General features: G+C 43.7%; 3 protein-coding genes across 3 annotated transcripts; all 3 read left to right on the forward strand.

The window, feature by feature from the left end:
• Positions 1 to 3,264: 3,264 nt before the first annotated feature.
• Positions 3,265 to 5,189, forward strand: LOC147197449 (uncharacterized). Its single transcript, XM_086125400.1, has 5 exons — positions 3,265 to 3,407; positions 3,560 to 3,731; positions 3,841 to 4,071; positions 4,429 to 4,480; positions 4,555 to 5,189. The coding sequence occupies exons 1-5, from the start codon at positions 3,265 to 3,267 to the stop codon at positions 5,187 to 5,189; spliced, it is 1,233 nt and encodes a 410-aa protein (XP_085981526.1).
• A 2,067-nt stretch (positions 5,190 to 7,256) lies between these two features.
• Positions 7,257 to 10,198, forward strand: LOC147197450 (extracellular calcium-sensing receptor-like). The gene is made up of 6 exons (XM_086125764.1): positions 7,257 to 7,459; positions 7,525 to 7,792; positions 7,885 to 8,688; positions 8,769 to 8,999; positions 9,081 to 9,204; positions 9,288 to 10,198. Exons 1-6 carry the CDS (start codon positions 7,257 to 7,259, stop codon positions 10,196 to 10,198), a joined length of 2,541 nt encoding a protein of 846 aa, XP_085981890.1.
• Positions 10,199 to 11,230: 1,032 nt separating this feature from the next.
• Positions 11,231 to 14,539, forward strand: LOC147197451 (extracellular calcium-sensing receptor-like). The gene is made up of 5 exons (XM_086125765.1): positions 11,231 to 11,509; positions 11,596 to 12,414; positions 12,730 to 12,951; positions 13,431 to 13,554; positions 13,629 to 14,539. Exons 1-5 carry the CDS (start codon positions 11,258 to 11,260, stop codon positions 14,537 to 14,539), a joined length of 2,328 nt encoding a protein of 775 aa, XP_085981891.1. The 5' UTR covers positions 11,231 to 11,257.
• Positions 14,540 to 15,339: the final 800 nt, after the last annotated feature.

The following is a 15,339-nucleotide window of genomic DNA, read 5'->3' on the forward strand; positions in this document are numbered from 1 at the left end:
TCATTTTTTGCTGAATACTGTAGTAAAAAAATGTAGGACATGTAAGCATACAATAAAATTACCTCTACTGTTAATTATTTATGACTAAAGTAATAGATCCTTTGTCCAGTGTTTTCATTAAAAACATTTTTTTAAAAACACCAAATACAATAAACTAATCCCCAGGATCAATTTCCTCCATTTTTTTTAATCCTACAGTGATAAAAAGTTCAAGATCGTCCTTGTTGAATTCGCGACGTTATTATCCATCCATCCATTTTCCGATCTGCTTTATCCTCACAAGGGTCGCAAACTCCACACAGGAAGGCCGAAGCTCCACCTCTGCACTGTGAGGCAGATATGCTAACCAGAAATAATATTTTCTTCCAAGCATGTCATTAAAAAAAAAGGTAATGACAGTATGTACTTGGAAGCTACTACACTCACTCTCAACAACAAAGAGATGTACAATAATTTCAAGTAGGAGAGCCTGTGCACAAGTGTTTTCTCCTATCAAGTATTTTGCACTACTTTGTATTTTCATTTGATGTTTTTTTCGTTTTTATGTGACACCTGGTTATGGTAAAAGCATTGCCATCAGCTGGATTCCTCATACCTCCAAAATCATCACTTTTCAGGAGAGCCCCAAAACAGCATGTTGAACATTGCATTATCAACGATAGCAGGAAATGTTCAAGACTTTTGATTGTAAAAATGACATCCACACATTTGGACTGACCAATAGTATAAATATGGGGAAATAATATGAAATTCACTAAATCGTTAACAGGTGGTTTCGGCCAGATGACAGCGATATGAAAAAGGAGAGCATACGCTGAATATTGCAAAGGTTGCATTTAAAATGACACCCAGTATATCAAAAGGAACCCAGGGTGCATTTAAGCCACAATGTTTCTGATTTCCTGCAGCATTAACACAAGATTTCGGCAGAAGTAAGGAATTACTGGAGTTGGAGTTGCTCTAATTATGTACACTAGGAATTATTTATCTAGATTACATAACTGGGAAGAAAAGAAAAGGTAGCACTGTTTGAATATGGCTGAGACCTGCGCATCGGCCCCAGAATCCCTGGAGAGCTCTTCTCAAGTTCAAATAAATGATGATGCAACAAGACACTTGTACTTAATGCAAAAACAACAGAGGAGGAGGAGGAGACCAGTGGGAGATGAATACGTCCTCATCTGTGGCGCGTGGAAACTTTTTACCCCAAGGTGCCAGCCCATGGGGAGAGGGGAACAGGCGGGGGAGGCAAGAGATGAAACAATGTTGCTTCATCCTTTTGCAACAACAGGTGGCATGTTGCCTCAAGCAGAAACCAAAGAGTCTTAGTTCATTAACACCCAAGTCACAACATGCCTTGTCCGCATTACGCAATTACTTCACTTTTAATTACCCATAGGTGTAAATCTATGTATCCAAATAGGCTTGGCTGGAATACAATATTTTAAATAAACCCTTTAGTCTGAGTCAGAATAAATAATCCCATTAATGTGGGAACACTTTTTTTTGTTTGTATGCATTTCTGCTGTTTCACTTGAATTTTCACTGTCTGTTGGTGTAATGGCAAGGTGCCCCGATCGCCTCGTCCATACAGCGCACCCGAAACAGAAGAGAAAATTTAGCTGACTCCAGTAAAGACCTTAAAATATCTTCTACACTGATTTTGTTGTTGTTGTTGAATTTATTCAATTTCATTTCATCAAGTGGTTGCATGAAATAAAATCGGCCCGGATGAAGATGATTCTATTATGTGCAACCACTTATTTTTTTGCAGGGTATGAATCAAAAACAGAATAGCTTTCAAACTCATCATCAGTATCCTTGAAAATAAATGGCTGACAGATTTGGGGGGGGGGGGGAATGCACCCGAAGTGCATGTCCCCACTTTGCAAACCAGGAAAAGTACCAATTATTACATCCTGTACATTTTTGACTCGATGATGTGTTAGGCAAGTTCCAGAACTGATGCCATGAGAGATACCATACTATACATTTCAAAGCCAAACCAAAATTACTAGTCCTTCAAACTAACCCCACTGGGGTTTAATGCACTTACCAGCCTTCTCTGCCACACCTTCGCACGCACTCCTGTAGGCATACGTCACAGCTATCTTGATATTGCCGAGGCCTTCAAAACCGTTCCCCTTGATGACGCCTTTGAGCTTGGGAAAGAGGGAAAAAAATTGCGTGGTATCAGGTTGGATGAGTGGGGAGGTTTCTCCAGCATGGCAATGTTCTTCTTGGCCAGGAACTGTAGGATGCTCTGCTAATTGTGAGCAGGCATGTTAATATGGCGAAGCAGCTGCAGGTAGTCCTGAAACAGCCTTTTCTTACTCACTGGGCCGTGTTTTGAAATACGCTCCAAGCACGCACTGCTTGACGCCAAGCGTTCAGAAACACAGAGCGTTGTTCAAATATGTCGTTCGGTTCTTCATAGTGCACTAAAAATTGAGTGCTCTAGGCCAGTGTTTTTCAACCCATGTGCCACGGCACGCCAGTGTCATTGTCAGGTGTGCCGCGGGAAAATATCCAATTTGTATGCCTGTGCGGTCTTTCGCCCAGAAAGTAATCATGTAGTACCCTCCCATACCGCTAGGGAGCAGCAACAGCTAGCCAATTGCCTTGTGTTTCGACGAGAGACAAGCGAATTTGTGACGCATGAATACAGGACGACGGTGAAACAATAAATATGATAAAATACTGTTTTCTTTGTGTTCATTTGATTCCAATTCAAGCTGTTATAACGTCATTCTTCAATGTTTAAAACGGTTATAGTAACAATATAACACGTTAATTGTTAAAATAAGCTGAGGGGGTGGGGGGTTCACATTTTCAGCTAGTGGTGTGCCGCGAGATTTTTTTTCAATGAAAGAAGTGTGCCTTGGCTCAAAAAAGTTTGAAAAACACTGCTCTAGGCCAGTGGTTCTTAACCTGGGTTCAATCGAAACCTAGGGGTTCAGGGAATCGGTCTCAGGGGTTCGACAGAGCCTTCTGGAATCTTCCATTTCTTTGCTTTTTTGCTGTCAAGCTGGCTGCATATCAGCTGTTGTGAATCGAGAGCTATTCCTCTGCCATTTTCTTGTGACGAACACATCGAGGTATGTCCAACACCCTGAGTGTTTTGCTGTCACCGGATTTCCTCAAGCTTGGTGCTTGGAAAAAGGCAAGCAAGGTTGCCTCCTACTCTTGGGTGGCAGAAAGGGTGCTATAAAAAGTCAGCCCCCCTCGCAAGAAGGCTGACTGTGCCAAAGGCAAAGCTTTGAGATGACATCAGTGGTGTTGGTCTTTTTGGCACTGCTCACTTGGAAGGTGCCAACTGGCTGCTGTTCTCAGCTCTGTCATGTCCATTGTGAGGGCTCAAACATGTCGCCTCAAGTTCTCCAGAAAACTAAGCTAGCCTGTGACAGGTGAGTGACATTCTGTGTTCACCGGTATTCGATGCAAGACCTCTGATTGTTTGTTTTGAATATCACCTCCTTTGAAAATAAATAGCTACTGCTATTTTGCACTAAATGAAAGCTTCCGCTTTTACTCACCTGTTTCGATTTCTTCTGAGGAGTTCTGTCCCGCATAGGATCTTCTCAGGGAGCAATGCCACTTTGAATGACACACACTTTGATGGGCCTCCGATGCACAAAGATCAAGTGGAAGTGCCTGCAAGGAAGCAAAAAGGTTTGCGATTATTGCGTTTCCAGCGGTGTCAGGTCAAATATCGCCTCTTGAGGATGCAGGTGAGTCACATGCAGAAGTCGCTATATTCTGCTTCTATATGTATCTTCTTTACAAACAAAATGAAGTTGTCAAGAGTACGAATTGCTGTGCATTGTGACCTCTGTGCAGATATATGGTGAACATCGCCACGCACATCAGATTCGCAGCAACTTTGACGTCTCCCACATCACTGCTCTTGCTCGATCGGACTTCCAATATGTGGACGGCAACCCCGATCTCATAATCGAGCAAAGATTGTTGAATGGAACTCACATGTCGTCAGTTTTATACTGCAGCCTGGGGACAGAGGGATTCCGATATTGTCGGTGGCAGCAGAGAGGAGGAATCTGCTGTGAGCAGGTTTTGCCTCTAAAATTTCCTACAGATGAGATAATGATTTCACATTTGCAACATGGTCGACACAAGAACTGTATCGAAAATCTTCCCTTTTTATAGGTTCGTCAATTTTTAATCAAGAGTTTGTTTGTCGTATCTCAGCTATTCGTGTCATGATAATTCAACACAAATAACAGGCAGGACACACTAGTTATACTTTGACGGTTAGTGCCATTGTGCAAGTTAAGTGATTTTATTGCTCAGGGGACAAATGAATCTTTGGTTCTATCCGTTCTATATAACGGGACTATTAGTCGTCTCAAATTGTGGCGGGTGCCATTTTTTTTCCTGGATGAAATTGAAATATTTTCTTAAATGTAGATCCTGACCCTGACAACGCGCTCTCCAAAAGGTTCCTTTCCCACAAGAGCAGGTAATAACAGATGGGAAGAGAAAGGCAAAATGCTACAAAAGACCCCGTTAAACGTCTTACTTTCTTCTCCACAGACACCACCAAATTCAGCCCAGCCAGGGAGGAAGGTTGGCTGCCCGCCCACACCAGCAGATGGGTCGGGAGAGTGTTTCTGGCCGCCGTCTTGCTGGCGTGGGTTCGCATGACCAGGATGAAAATGTCAGCAATCAGAGTTGGCGGCACCACCGTTGTGACGGTTTTTTCTTTCAATCTGTGCTGGATTCTGCCACCAGTCACCATGTGCCCATGGTTGATAACCTTGGCCGCCTGCCTCAAGTATTTTCTGGGCACAAGTTCACTTCTCGTCATCTCCCGGAAGGCTGTTCTTTGTGCCATGAAGTGGTTCCGATCCACTTGGCAGCAATGTCGAGAGCTCCCGGTCACTGTGCTCATTCTTTGCTTAACGCTCTGCCTTCATTTTCCAGCCAAAAGTGACAAGCACTGGTTTGATGATGTGTTTCCTGGGTTGACGATGCCCGTGTTGGACCACTTGGAATTTGCGTCTCACTTGTATCGTTTGTTTACGCCACTTTCCACGTTGCTACTGTGCATTTGGACTCAGCCGACTCCCGTAAGCATTCTCTTACACGCTCAGCTGGTAGCCTGTGTGCACAGCTCAAGGGTGCCGACAAAGTATGTGCTGGTCATTAAGATAAATCAAATTATATGACTGTCAGCAGATGCAATGTCACAAAACAATTTCACCCTGAAGACGTGGATATTTCACACCATTCGCTCCTCTCTGTTTGTTAAACTTTTATACGGTGTATGATTACAATACAATACAATAAATGCTGATTTATATAGCGCTTTCACAACAGCGGCAGTGTATGCCGTGTATGTCTAAAATATTTCTAAATACCAGTGCTGTGATCTACAATATTTGCATAAAGCAAAAAGATAAAATAAGTGTAAGAGTCCTTCTTAAAACCTCCAGATGGTGCTTTTTTCCCCTATATGTTGATGTGCGATATTTCAATTTAAAGTCATGAATTAAAAAAAAAAAAGAAAACAATAAAATAATTAAATGTTGTGTTTGTTGAGTGTCTCATTGAAAACTATGAATTAACACGCTTTTATTCTGTGATGTGTTCAAACCCCTAATAATTTCCATGGCACTTTTACACTTTGTGCCTCTGACAATTAGGCTTGAAATAAATGGTTTTGCATGAATTATAATGGCAGGCAAAACAAAAAAAATTTAAAGATTAATTGAAACATCACATGGCCTTTCGAATAATTGTCAATGTGATATTGACAATGACAGGACATAATCAGACATAATGAATGTCAGAAATTAAATGTCCGTCTCCTTTCAGTTGTTTGGAGGAACTCAAGTTTGTATTTCACAGACACACTTTAAACTCACGACAATTTAATATTTTCCACTTGTTCCAGGTCACAAAAATTTGATTACCAGTACTGTAATATTTTTTCCCTGAATTTCAAACATAATTTCAAAAACAAAGCTTTGTGGTTGTTGTTGTTGTTGTTTTTTTTTGAAGGGGTCAAGTCCAAAATGTTCATGCACCTCCTCTAGTCTACCGGCCGTTACCAGAGCCCGGACCCACTGTGATTTAATTTTCAGTCGACAGAATTAGCTAAATGACAGGCCCTTAAATAGATGAAAAATTAAAATTTTGCTGCTAATTCATAATTCATAAACATGATATTAAACATGACTAGTGGGGGCGCACAGAAGATTTCATTGAAATGAAAAAAAATTTACTTGACATCCCCTTTAAGTGGGGGGTGGCCACTGGTAATTTTGGTCATACGGTATATGTTCATTTCCCCAAACGGCCACTATAAACGGCCCATTGCAAGGCATCACAGCCACCTCCACCCCCCACAACCCCACCACCCCTCCACCCGTCAATTATTTTTCGGTTTTGCCGTATGACGGCACGTCGATGACAACTTTTCAACGCATTACGGCCGCACCGCACCAACCCCACCCCCATCCCAGGCCTACAATGATTACTTTTCGGCAAGTGAAGGAGGCCATCGACGCATATTCCCAGACTGATTTTTGTTCCCACACGTTCCTGCCTTTAAGTAAAATAAATACAAAGATTTGTGCGAGTGGTCAGTGGAATGGAAATGTGCTTTTGTATCTTCACATATATTGTTCTGAATTACGACACACATACAAAACTAAATATCAATATGCACACACACTTATATAGGTTTTGCGTACAATATTTAAATACATATAAATATTTACAAGCAATAGAAAACTACAAAGACAATGTAAAATTGATTTTTTGACAATGTACATTAGGAGTACATTAAACAAAATAATAATTATACAAATAATGCAGTACAGACATTTGATGAGAAACGTGCTGGATTATTGAAAAGGTGTGTCCCTTGTCATTTTATTTGAAAACGATGAGCTCTAATATGAACCCCAAATCATTCAAATCAATGGCAAAAAAACATTTTCTGTACTTCCCGTCTGCCATGGCACTGCAACAATATACTACATTTTAGGGATTTTGTGTGATCAAATTCATGACATTTGACGGGTTCATTAGGATAAGCGATTTATATAAGCGATTATATAAGCGAAATATTAAGGTCTGTCTGAGCAGCATTTAGAAAAAGATAACCACTGAAAACCATGCAGTATCATTTGGGAATTGGCAGAGCGCGCACATTGGCTGCTGTCGTCGTTATAAGAGGTCAGCACCCAGGGTCAGTGTTGCAACAAGGAAGAGGAGGGTGGCTGAAAATGGGATGGTTCATTGTGATCCTCATCAGCTCGCTGGCAACGACCAAGGCAGAGAGCCAAACGTGCAAGCTGATTGGGCAGACAGGCTTCTTGGAGTTCTCCAAGGAAGGAGATCTCCTGATAGGAGGGATATTCTCACTGGCAAGCACTCGAAAACTAAATGATAATGACTATGAGGCGGTACCTCACTCATACTGCATCAAGTGAGTTAATCTGTCAAGCTCCATCTTAAATCCACGGTTTTTAACCTACTTACAATGCTTTGCAGATGGAATGACAGAGAGCTGAAGTTTGCCCGCACAGTTATGTTCACGGTGGAGGAGATCAACAGGAACGCACAGCTCCTTCCGGGAGTCAGTCTGGGCTATCGACTCTACAACGGCTGCGGGAGCGAGAACCTGATACGAGCGGCGATAGAAGCCATAAGCCAGGAGGGGCCCGCATGCAGTGCTCGAATCCAGGCCCTCCTTGGTCACTCATCCTCAGGAGTTAGCAAGGATATCAACACCCTTCTGAGTCCGTTGTCCATTCCGCAGGTGAGTTGCTTCTCTTGGCTCAGAACAGGGTTAAAGTTTAAGAAAATGGATGGATGGTGGAATTAATGGCCGTTTCTTGATTTCACGTGAAGGTCAGCCATCTTTCAACATGTGCGTGTTTGTCGGATAAGAACCTCTACTCCACCTTCTTCAGAACGGTGCCGAGCGACCGCTTTCAGGCGCTGGCCCTGGTACAGCTCATGAAGAATTTCGACTGGCGCTGGGTGGGGATCATTTATTCTCCAACCACGTATGCCGACAAAGGCACAGCTGAATTTGTGGTGGAGGCAATGAAGGAGCACATTTGTGTTGAATATCGGCTAGCGTATTCAAAGGCCTCGACCGAAAATCATGAGGCCATTGTGAAGATGCTGAGGGAATCGTCATCGAAAGTGGTCCTGCTCTTCATGTCCTTATCTTACACAAAGTCCTTCTTATCTAAAATGGCCGGTTACAACATTAGTGGGAAGCAGTGGGTCGGCAGTGAGGCTTGGATCACACAACAGGACCTTGCTTCCGTAGAGAGGCAGAACATACTACAAGGGGCAATGGGCTTTGCGCTCCCGGAGGCGTCTATTCCCGGGCTGGGCAACTTCCTGCTGGACTTGAAACCATCTGACGAGCCTCAGAGTGGAACAATTAAGGCTTTCTGGGAGAAGTTCTTTGACTGCAGCTTTTTTCCCTCCAACACCTCAACCCTGTGCACTGGTGGTGAGGACATGAAGGCTATCTCCAATGACTACACGGATGTGACCCGCTTCAGAGCTGAGAACAACGTGTATAAAGCAGTCTATTTGGTTGCATATGCACTTCATGCATTGTTGCAATGTGAAAATGGCGCCAATCCAACCACAGGAAAACCCTGTGTCATCAAAAGTGAGGTCCAGCCCAAGATGGTAAAGAGAAAACACACAGTTATCTGTCCTTGCATGTGACAATGTTTTGTGTAGCTTTTCTGTTTGCTGAAACGTCTTAGGTGTTGGAGCACATCAAGTACGTGAATTTCACGGCTCCGAATGGGGCCAAGATATTCGTCAATGATGATGGCGATTCAGTGGGCGAGTATGACCTAATCAACTGGCACATGAGAGACGACGGTTCGGTCGAGCTCGTGAACATTGGCCGGTACGACACCTCTTTTTCAGAGTACCGAAAGCTGAAGCTGAAAGGAGACGCCAAAATAGTTTGGGGAGGAAACAGCACAGAGGTAAAGTAATGCTTTTTGTTTGTTTGAAATGGATGTGACTGGAGTACAGTTTCCTATTCCCGCTTTGTTTTGCCTTTCCAGGTGCTGCGGTCTGTGTGCAAGGAACCGTGTCCTCCTGGGACCCGCAAGGCCAACAACAAGAACAAGCCCGTGTGCTGCTTTGACTGCTTTGAATGCCCAGAGGGAACAATAAGTAATCAGACAGGTGAGGGAATCAAAGTGGAATCTGTTCTCTGCATTGGAGCATGCTTAAATAATTCGATAACGTGTGTCACTGTGTGTTTCCAGACTCTCCTGACTGTTTGGCTTGCCCACCGGAATTCTGGCCCAATGCCAAGAAAGACCGTTGCCTTCCTAAACCCACTGAGTATCTCTCTCATAAGGAGATCATGGGTGCGCTTTTAACGGCGTTAAGCTGCGTTGGTGTGTTTTTAGCTTTTCTGACATTCCTCATATTTCTGACCCACAAAGAGACTCCCATCGTCAAAGCCAACAACTCGGAGCTGAGCTTCCTGTTGCTCATCTCCTTGAAACTCTGCTTCCTATGCTCGCTGACCTTCATCGGTCGTCCGACCGAGTGGTCCTGCATGCTGCGGCACGCGGCCTTCGGCATCACCTTTGTGCTCTGCATTTCTTGTGTGCTGGGGAAAACTGTAGTGGTGCTAATGGCTTTTCGAGCCACGTTACCTGGCAAAAATATGAAACTGTTTGGGCATGTCCAGCAGAGGCTCAGTGTTCTGGCTCTCACTCTGGTTCAGGTTCTGTTCTGTATCATTTGGCTGTGTACAAATCCTCCATTCCCTGCTACCAATCTGAACTACTACAAGGCGAAGATCATCCTAGAATGTGCACTGGGTTCAGCGATTGGGTTCTGGGGTATGTTGGGTTACATCGGACTTCTCGCCCTGCTGTGTTTTACTCTTGCTTTTATGGCCAGGAAGCTTCCAGACAGTTTCAATGAAGCGAAGTTGATCACTTTCAGCATGCTGATATTCTGTGCAGTGTGGATGGCCTTCATCCCGGCCTATGTAAGTTCCCCTGGCAAGTTTACAGTGGCCGTCGAGATTTTTGCCATTCTGGCCTCCAGTTTTGGATTGCTGGTTTGCATATTTGTTCCAAAGTGCTACATTATCATCTTCAGGCCGGAGAACAACACCAGAAAACATCTCATGGGAAGAATACCACCAAGAACCCTTTAAAAGTGTCCCTCAATTCACATACTGTAGATGTACATTAAAGGTGGATTGACTCCTAACTTGTACTGTGTATTGTATTCATTCAGTGAATGAAGTGATTTGATGACACGGGGTCCGTGTTTTCATGAAAAACATGTCTGACCTCAGGATGTTGAAGACCAGGTGTCCAAAGTTAGAAATGAAATTGCACCAAAAAGCTAAGCATGCTGTAACATTCGACCCGGACCATCCTCGCCAATGGGCAAGTTTTGTGCATGAGCACAAACCTGCCAACAAATGACCAGTCCTCCACAAAGTGAACTGAAAATCATCACATTTTCCTCTTTTTCTTTTTAATAAGGTGGTGGTCAATGGGTTAGGATTACAGTTTATTTGTTTCAAGAAAGATCAAATATTTTGAGAGCAGGCTCCACATACCGTATGCTGCCATAAGCGTCCTTTGCACATAAAGCTATCGCAGCATTATATCATCATCTGTCATATCCTTTGCTAGTTTTATACATTTACAAGTAACTGTGGAAATGGTGCTTTTACAATAAAGTTTCATAGTATATATTGCACTCTGATTTTTCCTCTGTATTCTATGAGGACACACCGATATCAAGATAACACCTGACGGCTGCCCCCTACGGGGATTATTACCCCCGTTTGATGAAGAAAACAGGTTCATTGGCAGCATATAATAACCCAGTCCTCATCACTCTTAAATAACGCAGCGCAAACATGCTGGGCAGAACGCACCTCCTGTCCTCGCTTTTGTCTCTTTTGCACTTTGACACGGTGAGTGGCTGTGAGCTGTTTGACAAGTTCCACATGCCCAGTCTTTTACAGAGAGGAGACCTCATGATTGGGGGCATTTTCCCGATTTTTAACAAAGAGCTAGGCAGCACCTCAACATTTCGGCAAAACCCTCCTGGAATCAAATGCGCAGGGTGAGTTTAATAACAACTGAATAGTACATCGACAAGTCACTGATTTATCACTGTTGGGGCGTGGGGGGTGTTGCTTGTTTTGTTTTTTAATTTTAGGTTTGACCTGCGAGCTTTTCGATGGACTCAAGTGATGGCATTCGCAATTGAAGAGATCAACAAAGATACAGCCCTCCTGCCAAACATATCACTTGGGTACAGGATCCTCAACTCATGTGCATCTTCCACCAACACTTTACGTGCGGCTCTAACACTTGCCGGTGGAAAAAAAGAAACAGAACGTGGCTCATCTTGTCTGCCGGTGATATCTGCTCTCGTAGCTGAGTCCGGATCTTCCCAGTCTCTTGCTGTAGCCAGCACGCTTGGACCTTTTCAAGTACCAATCGTGAGAGCTTTTACTCCGTTATGATGTCTTATTTGAATTGAACATTTTTCAGTTTGATCTTTTTTGTTGCTGTTTTTGTCTCATAGGTGAGTTACTTCTCAACGTGTGCCTGCTTAAGTGACAGATCAAAGTATCCTACATTTTTTCGAACGATTCCCAGTGACTATTTCCAGGCAAAAGCTTTAGCGGCCCTGGTCAAACGCTTTGGCTGGCAGTGGATCGGAGCCATACAGTCCGACGACGACTACGGGCGTCACGGGGTCCTCGCCTTCAAAGAAGAAGTTAAAAAGTTTGGGGTTTGTGTGGCATTCGTCGGAACAATTCTGCGTAGACATTCAATGGACAGGCTCCAAGCTGTTGTGGAAATGATCAAGCGATCGAGCGTTAAAGTTGTTCTTGCATTTGCACCCGAGGGTGACTTTTATCCTTTGATGAAGGAGATTGTGAAACAGAACATCACAGAAATCCAGTGGATCGCCAGTGAGGCCTGGATAACAGCCCTTCGACCGTCCAACCCGGAAATTTACCAAGCTTTCGGTGGGGCCCTCGGCTTTGTGATGCCCAAGATGGCGATTCCAAAGTTGAAGCCTTTCCTCGCGGGCATCACTCCTTACGCAGATGCGGGTGCGGCATTTGTGAGGGAATTCTGGGAGATAATGGTCGGCTGCAAGGCTGTTCTACCAGGGGAGCAAGCCGACACCTCACATGAAATTTGCAGCGGCAACGAGACGTTAATGAAATCCCAGGATGATTTCTTCAATGTCACTCAGCTCAGAGTCTCTTACAATGTGTACAAAGCTGTTTATGCCATTGCACACGCTCTGCACCACCTGCTTTTCTGTAAATCCGCTGGTGAAAAACCAGGAAGACCGTGTATGAATGTGTTAGACATTCACCCAAAACAGGTGAGACTTTACATTTTTTTTTTGTTTCTTATGAACAAAAACTGCTTCATTGTGACCCAATGAGCAGGAAGTTAGTGGATTGTGATATGTTCTGCTACGTCCCCTTGTTCCATAGTTGAAAAAGTATCAATGTATATGAGGTTAGACCTCAAGTTGAGTTTAGAAGTAGGTGCAGTCATTTTTCAGGAAATGACTCCAGCATCATCCCTGGGGTTTTTTGGTCTTTTTTTACAGTGTATACAATGAAAAAAACCATGATTAGCGCAACTAATTAAATTAAAGGCTGTCGTTTTTGCTTTTTTTTTTTTTCCTTAGGTGACCCATTACCTCCAAAGGGTAAAATTTAAGAACCAATTCGGTGATTATGTCTTCTTTGACGAAAATGGCGATCCGCCGGCTTCATATGACCTGATCAACTGGCAGCTGATAGACGGGAAAGTGAAACACGTAACACTGGGTCACTTTGCCATGGCTGATAACGGCGACTATGACCTTAGCATCGACGAGGAGCAGATAGTGTGGCGGACGGGCAAAATGGCGAGTTGTACATTTTTATTCTCTTGTGCTAAAAGTAGTTACACTGTGCACATACATACAGTCGAAGTACAGAATTGTGTGTGTGTGTGGGGGCGGGGGGGGGGGGGGGGGGGGGGGGCTCATGGGCTTTTTTTTTAAGCAGGAAATTGCTAACATCGGCTTATTTTTGATGCAATCCGAGCAAGTTTCCACAGCTTTGCCAGTGTTGTGATTTGATGGCTAATTTCGCTAAGGCAAGATGAGAACAAATAAAAGAATGAATGAAAAATGACACCTTGTATGTTCAGATCCGATGGAGAATATTTGAACGCCACAAGCTTCCAGTCCCTGCAGTTCCCTCAACCATGATTGACTTTCCCACTCTCGATTTCCGTCACGTCTTCCGATGAGATTGAAAACAAAAAAACGAGGCCGTTTTTGACATATTGGTATGTTACTTCCGATCATTGCATTTAGGTGTACTTTTTTCACTTCTTCAGGTTCCACTCTCAGTGTGCTCGGTGGAATGTCCAGCGGGGACCAGGAAAGCTCAAATAAAGGGAGAACCCATTTGCTGTTTTGACTGTATCCCGTGCGCTGATGGTACTGTAGCCAACACGACAGGTATGCGCGTCAACAATCGTCATACCCAAGATGCACTGTTTCAAATAGGACAGGTCAACTTTGCCACCCAACAGGTGCGGCAGACTGCACGCCATGTCCACAAGAATTCTGGTCCAATGAGAGGAGGGATGAGTGTGTTCCAAAAACCATTGAGTTCCTGACCTATTACGAGCCAATGGGCATCGCTCTGACTGCTGTGTCGCTGCTGGGGGCATCGCTGTCGCTGGCCACCATGCTCATCTTCATCTACTTCAGGCACACTCCGGTGATCAAGGCCAGCAACTCGGAACTGAGCATCTTTTTGCTGTTTTCTCTCCTTTTGTGCTTCCTATGCCCCCTCACGTTCATCGGCAGACCCACGGTGTGGGTGTGCATGCTGCGCCATACGGCGTTCGGATTGACGTTCGCTCTTTGCATCTCCTGCGTCTTGGGCAAGACGATTGTGGTCGTGACAGCTTTCAAGGCCTCATTCCCCGGCGCCAAGGGTGCTGGAACATTCGGGCCGACACGGCAGCGGATTATTGTTTGCTCGTGCACTCTGGTGCAAATGCTAATATGTGCTCTTTGGCTCAAATTAAACCCACCCTTCCCAGCCATGGTTTTCAGATACAGCAATAAGATCATTTTGGAATGCAACACTGGCTCTGAAGCGGCGTTCTACGCGGTGCTGGGTTACATAGGCTTTCTTTCAATTATATGTTTAGTGCTAGCATTTTTCGCAAGAAAGCTGCCGGATAACTTTAACGAGGCCAAATTGATCTCATTTAGCATGCTGATATTTTGCGCAGTCTGGATCACTTTCATCCCGGCGTACGTCAGCTCTCCTGGCAAGCTGACCGTCGCTGTGGAGATATTTGCCATTTTGTCTTCAGCTTTTGGTTTGCTAGTCAGCATTTTTGCACCTAAATGTTTCATCATATTAATAAAGCCAGAAAAGAATACCAAAAAGCATGTCATGGGGAAAATGTTTAATACTGGTCCTTGAGATGATTGTACGTGCTGTTAATTTCTACCAGTTTATTTGTACCAGTTTATTATGCAAAATGACAGTAAAGGTATATGAATGTATTGTGGTTTAGTGAAAATATGTACTGTAGAACGGAATGGACATTTTACTGGGAGCAAAAAAGAAAAAAATCTGTAAAACTGTTGACCGATTTTCTACATTGTTGCTTTCCCAGCATGCATTGTTTCAGAGTGAGTCAAAGGACAAGCTGCAGTCAAGTGACCAGGGTTTAGGTTAGGCTAACCCTGACCCTAACTATTAAGTAAAGGTATATCGAGTGTATACATTATAGCCAACTGCATATTGTATATAGTGGATAGACTAGCTCGAATGAGATCCAATACAAAACACGGTTTGCATTAAAGACCACCGCATCACACTGAGTGCTGTTTCTAATATTTTGGTGAACATATTTAGCTAAAGTAAGGATACATAATGGAAGTAAAACTTGTTCGATTCAATGCAGCTTTTATGCATTTTTAAATAAGAATCATTTTTAACATTTTCACTTTTGAAAGGTGACAATATTTTTTTTCTAAAGGTCATTGCCCGCTTCATTCCAACTACATCAAAATAAATCAATGTTCGTCTGCCTCCCAGTGGACAGTCCATGGAAAAATCCAACCTGACTGTAAAAGGGGCCATATGATGGGAAAGTGATTATTTTTATAGCTTGTATAGAGTGTGGCGGCCCGGTAGTCCAGTGGTTAGCACGTCGGCTTCACAGTGCAGAGGCACCGGGTTCGATTCCAGCTCCGGCCTCCCTGTGTGGAGTTTGC

This window comes from Hippocampus guttulatus, chromosome 12 (genome assembly GCF_054856545.1).
Source record: "Hippocampus guttulatus isolate MCC_2025c chromosome 12, RoL_Hgut_1.0, whole genome shotgun sequence".
NCBI classification, from domain to species: domain Eukaryota; kingdom Metazoa; phylum Chordata; class Actinopteri; order Syngnathiformes; family Syngnathidae; genus Hippocampus; species Hippocampus guttulatus.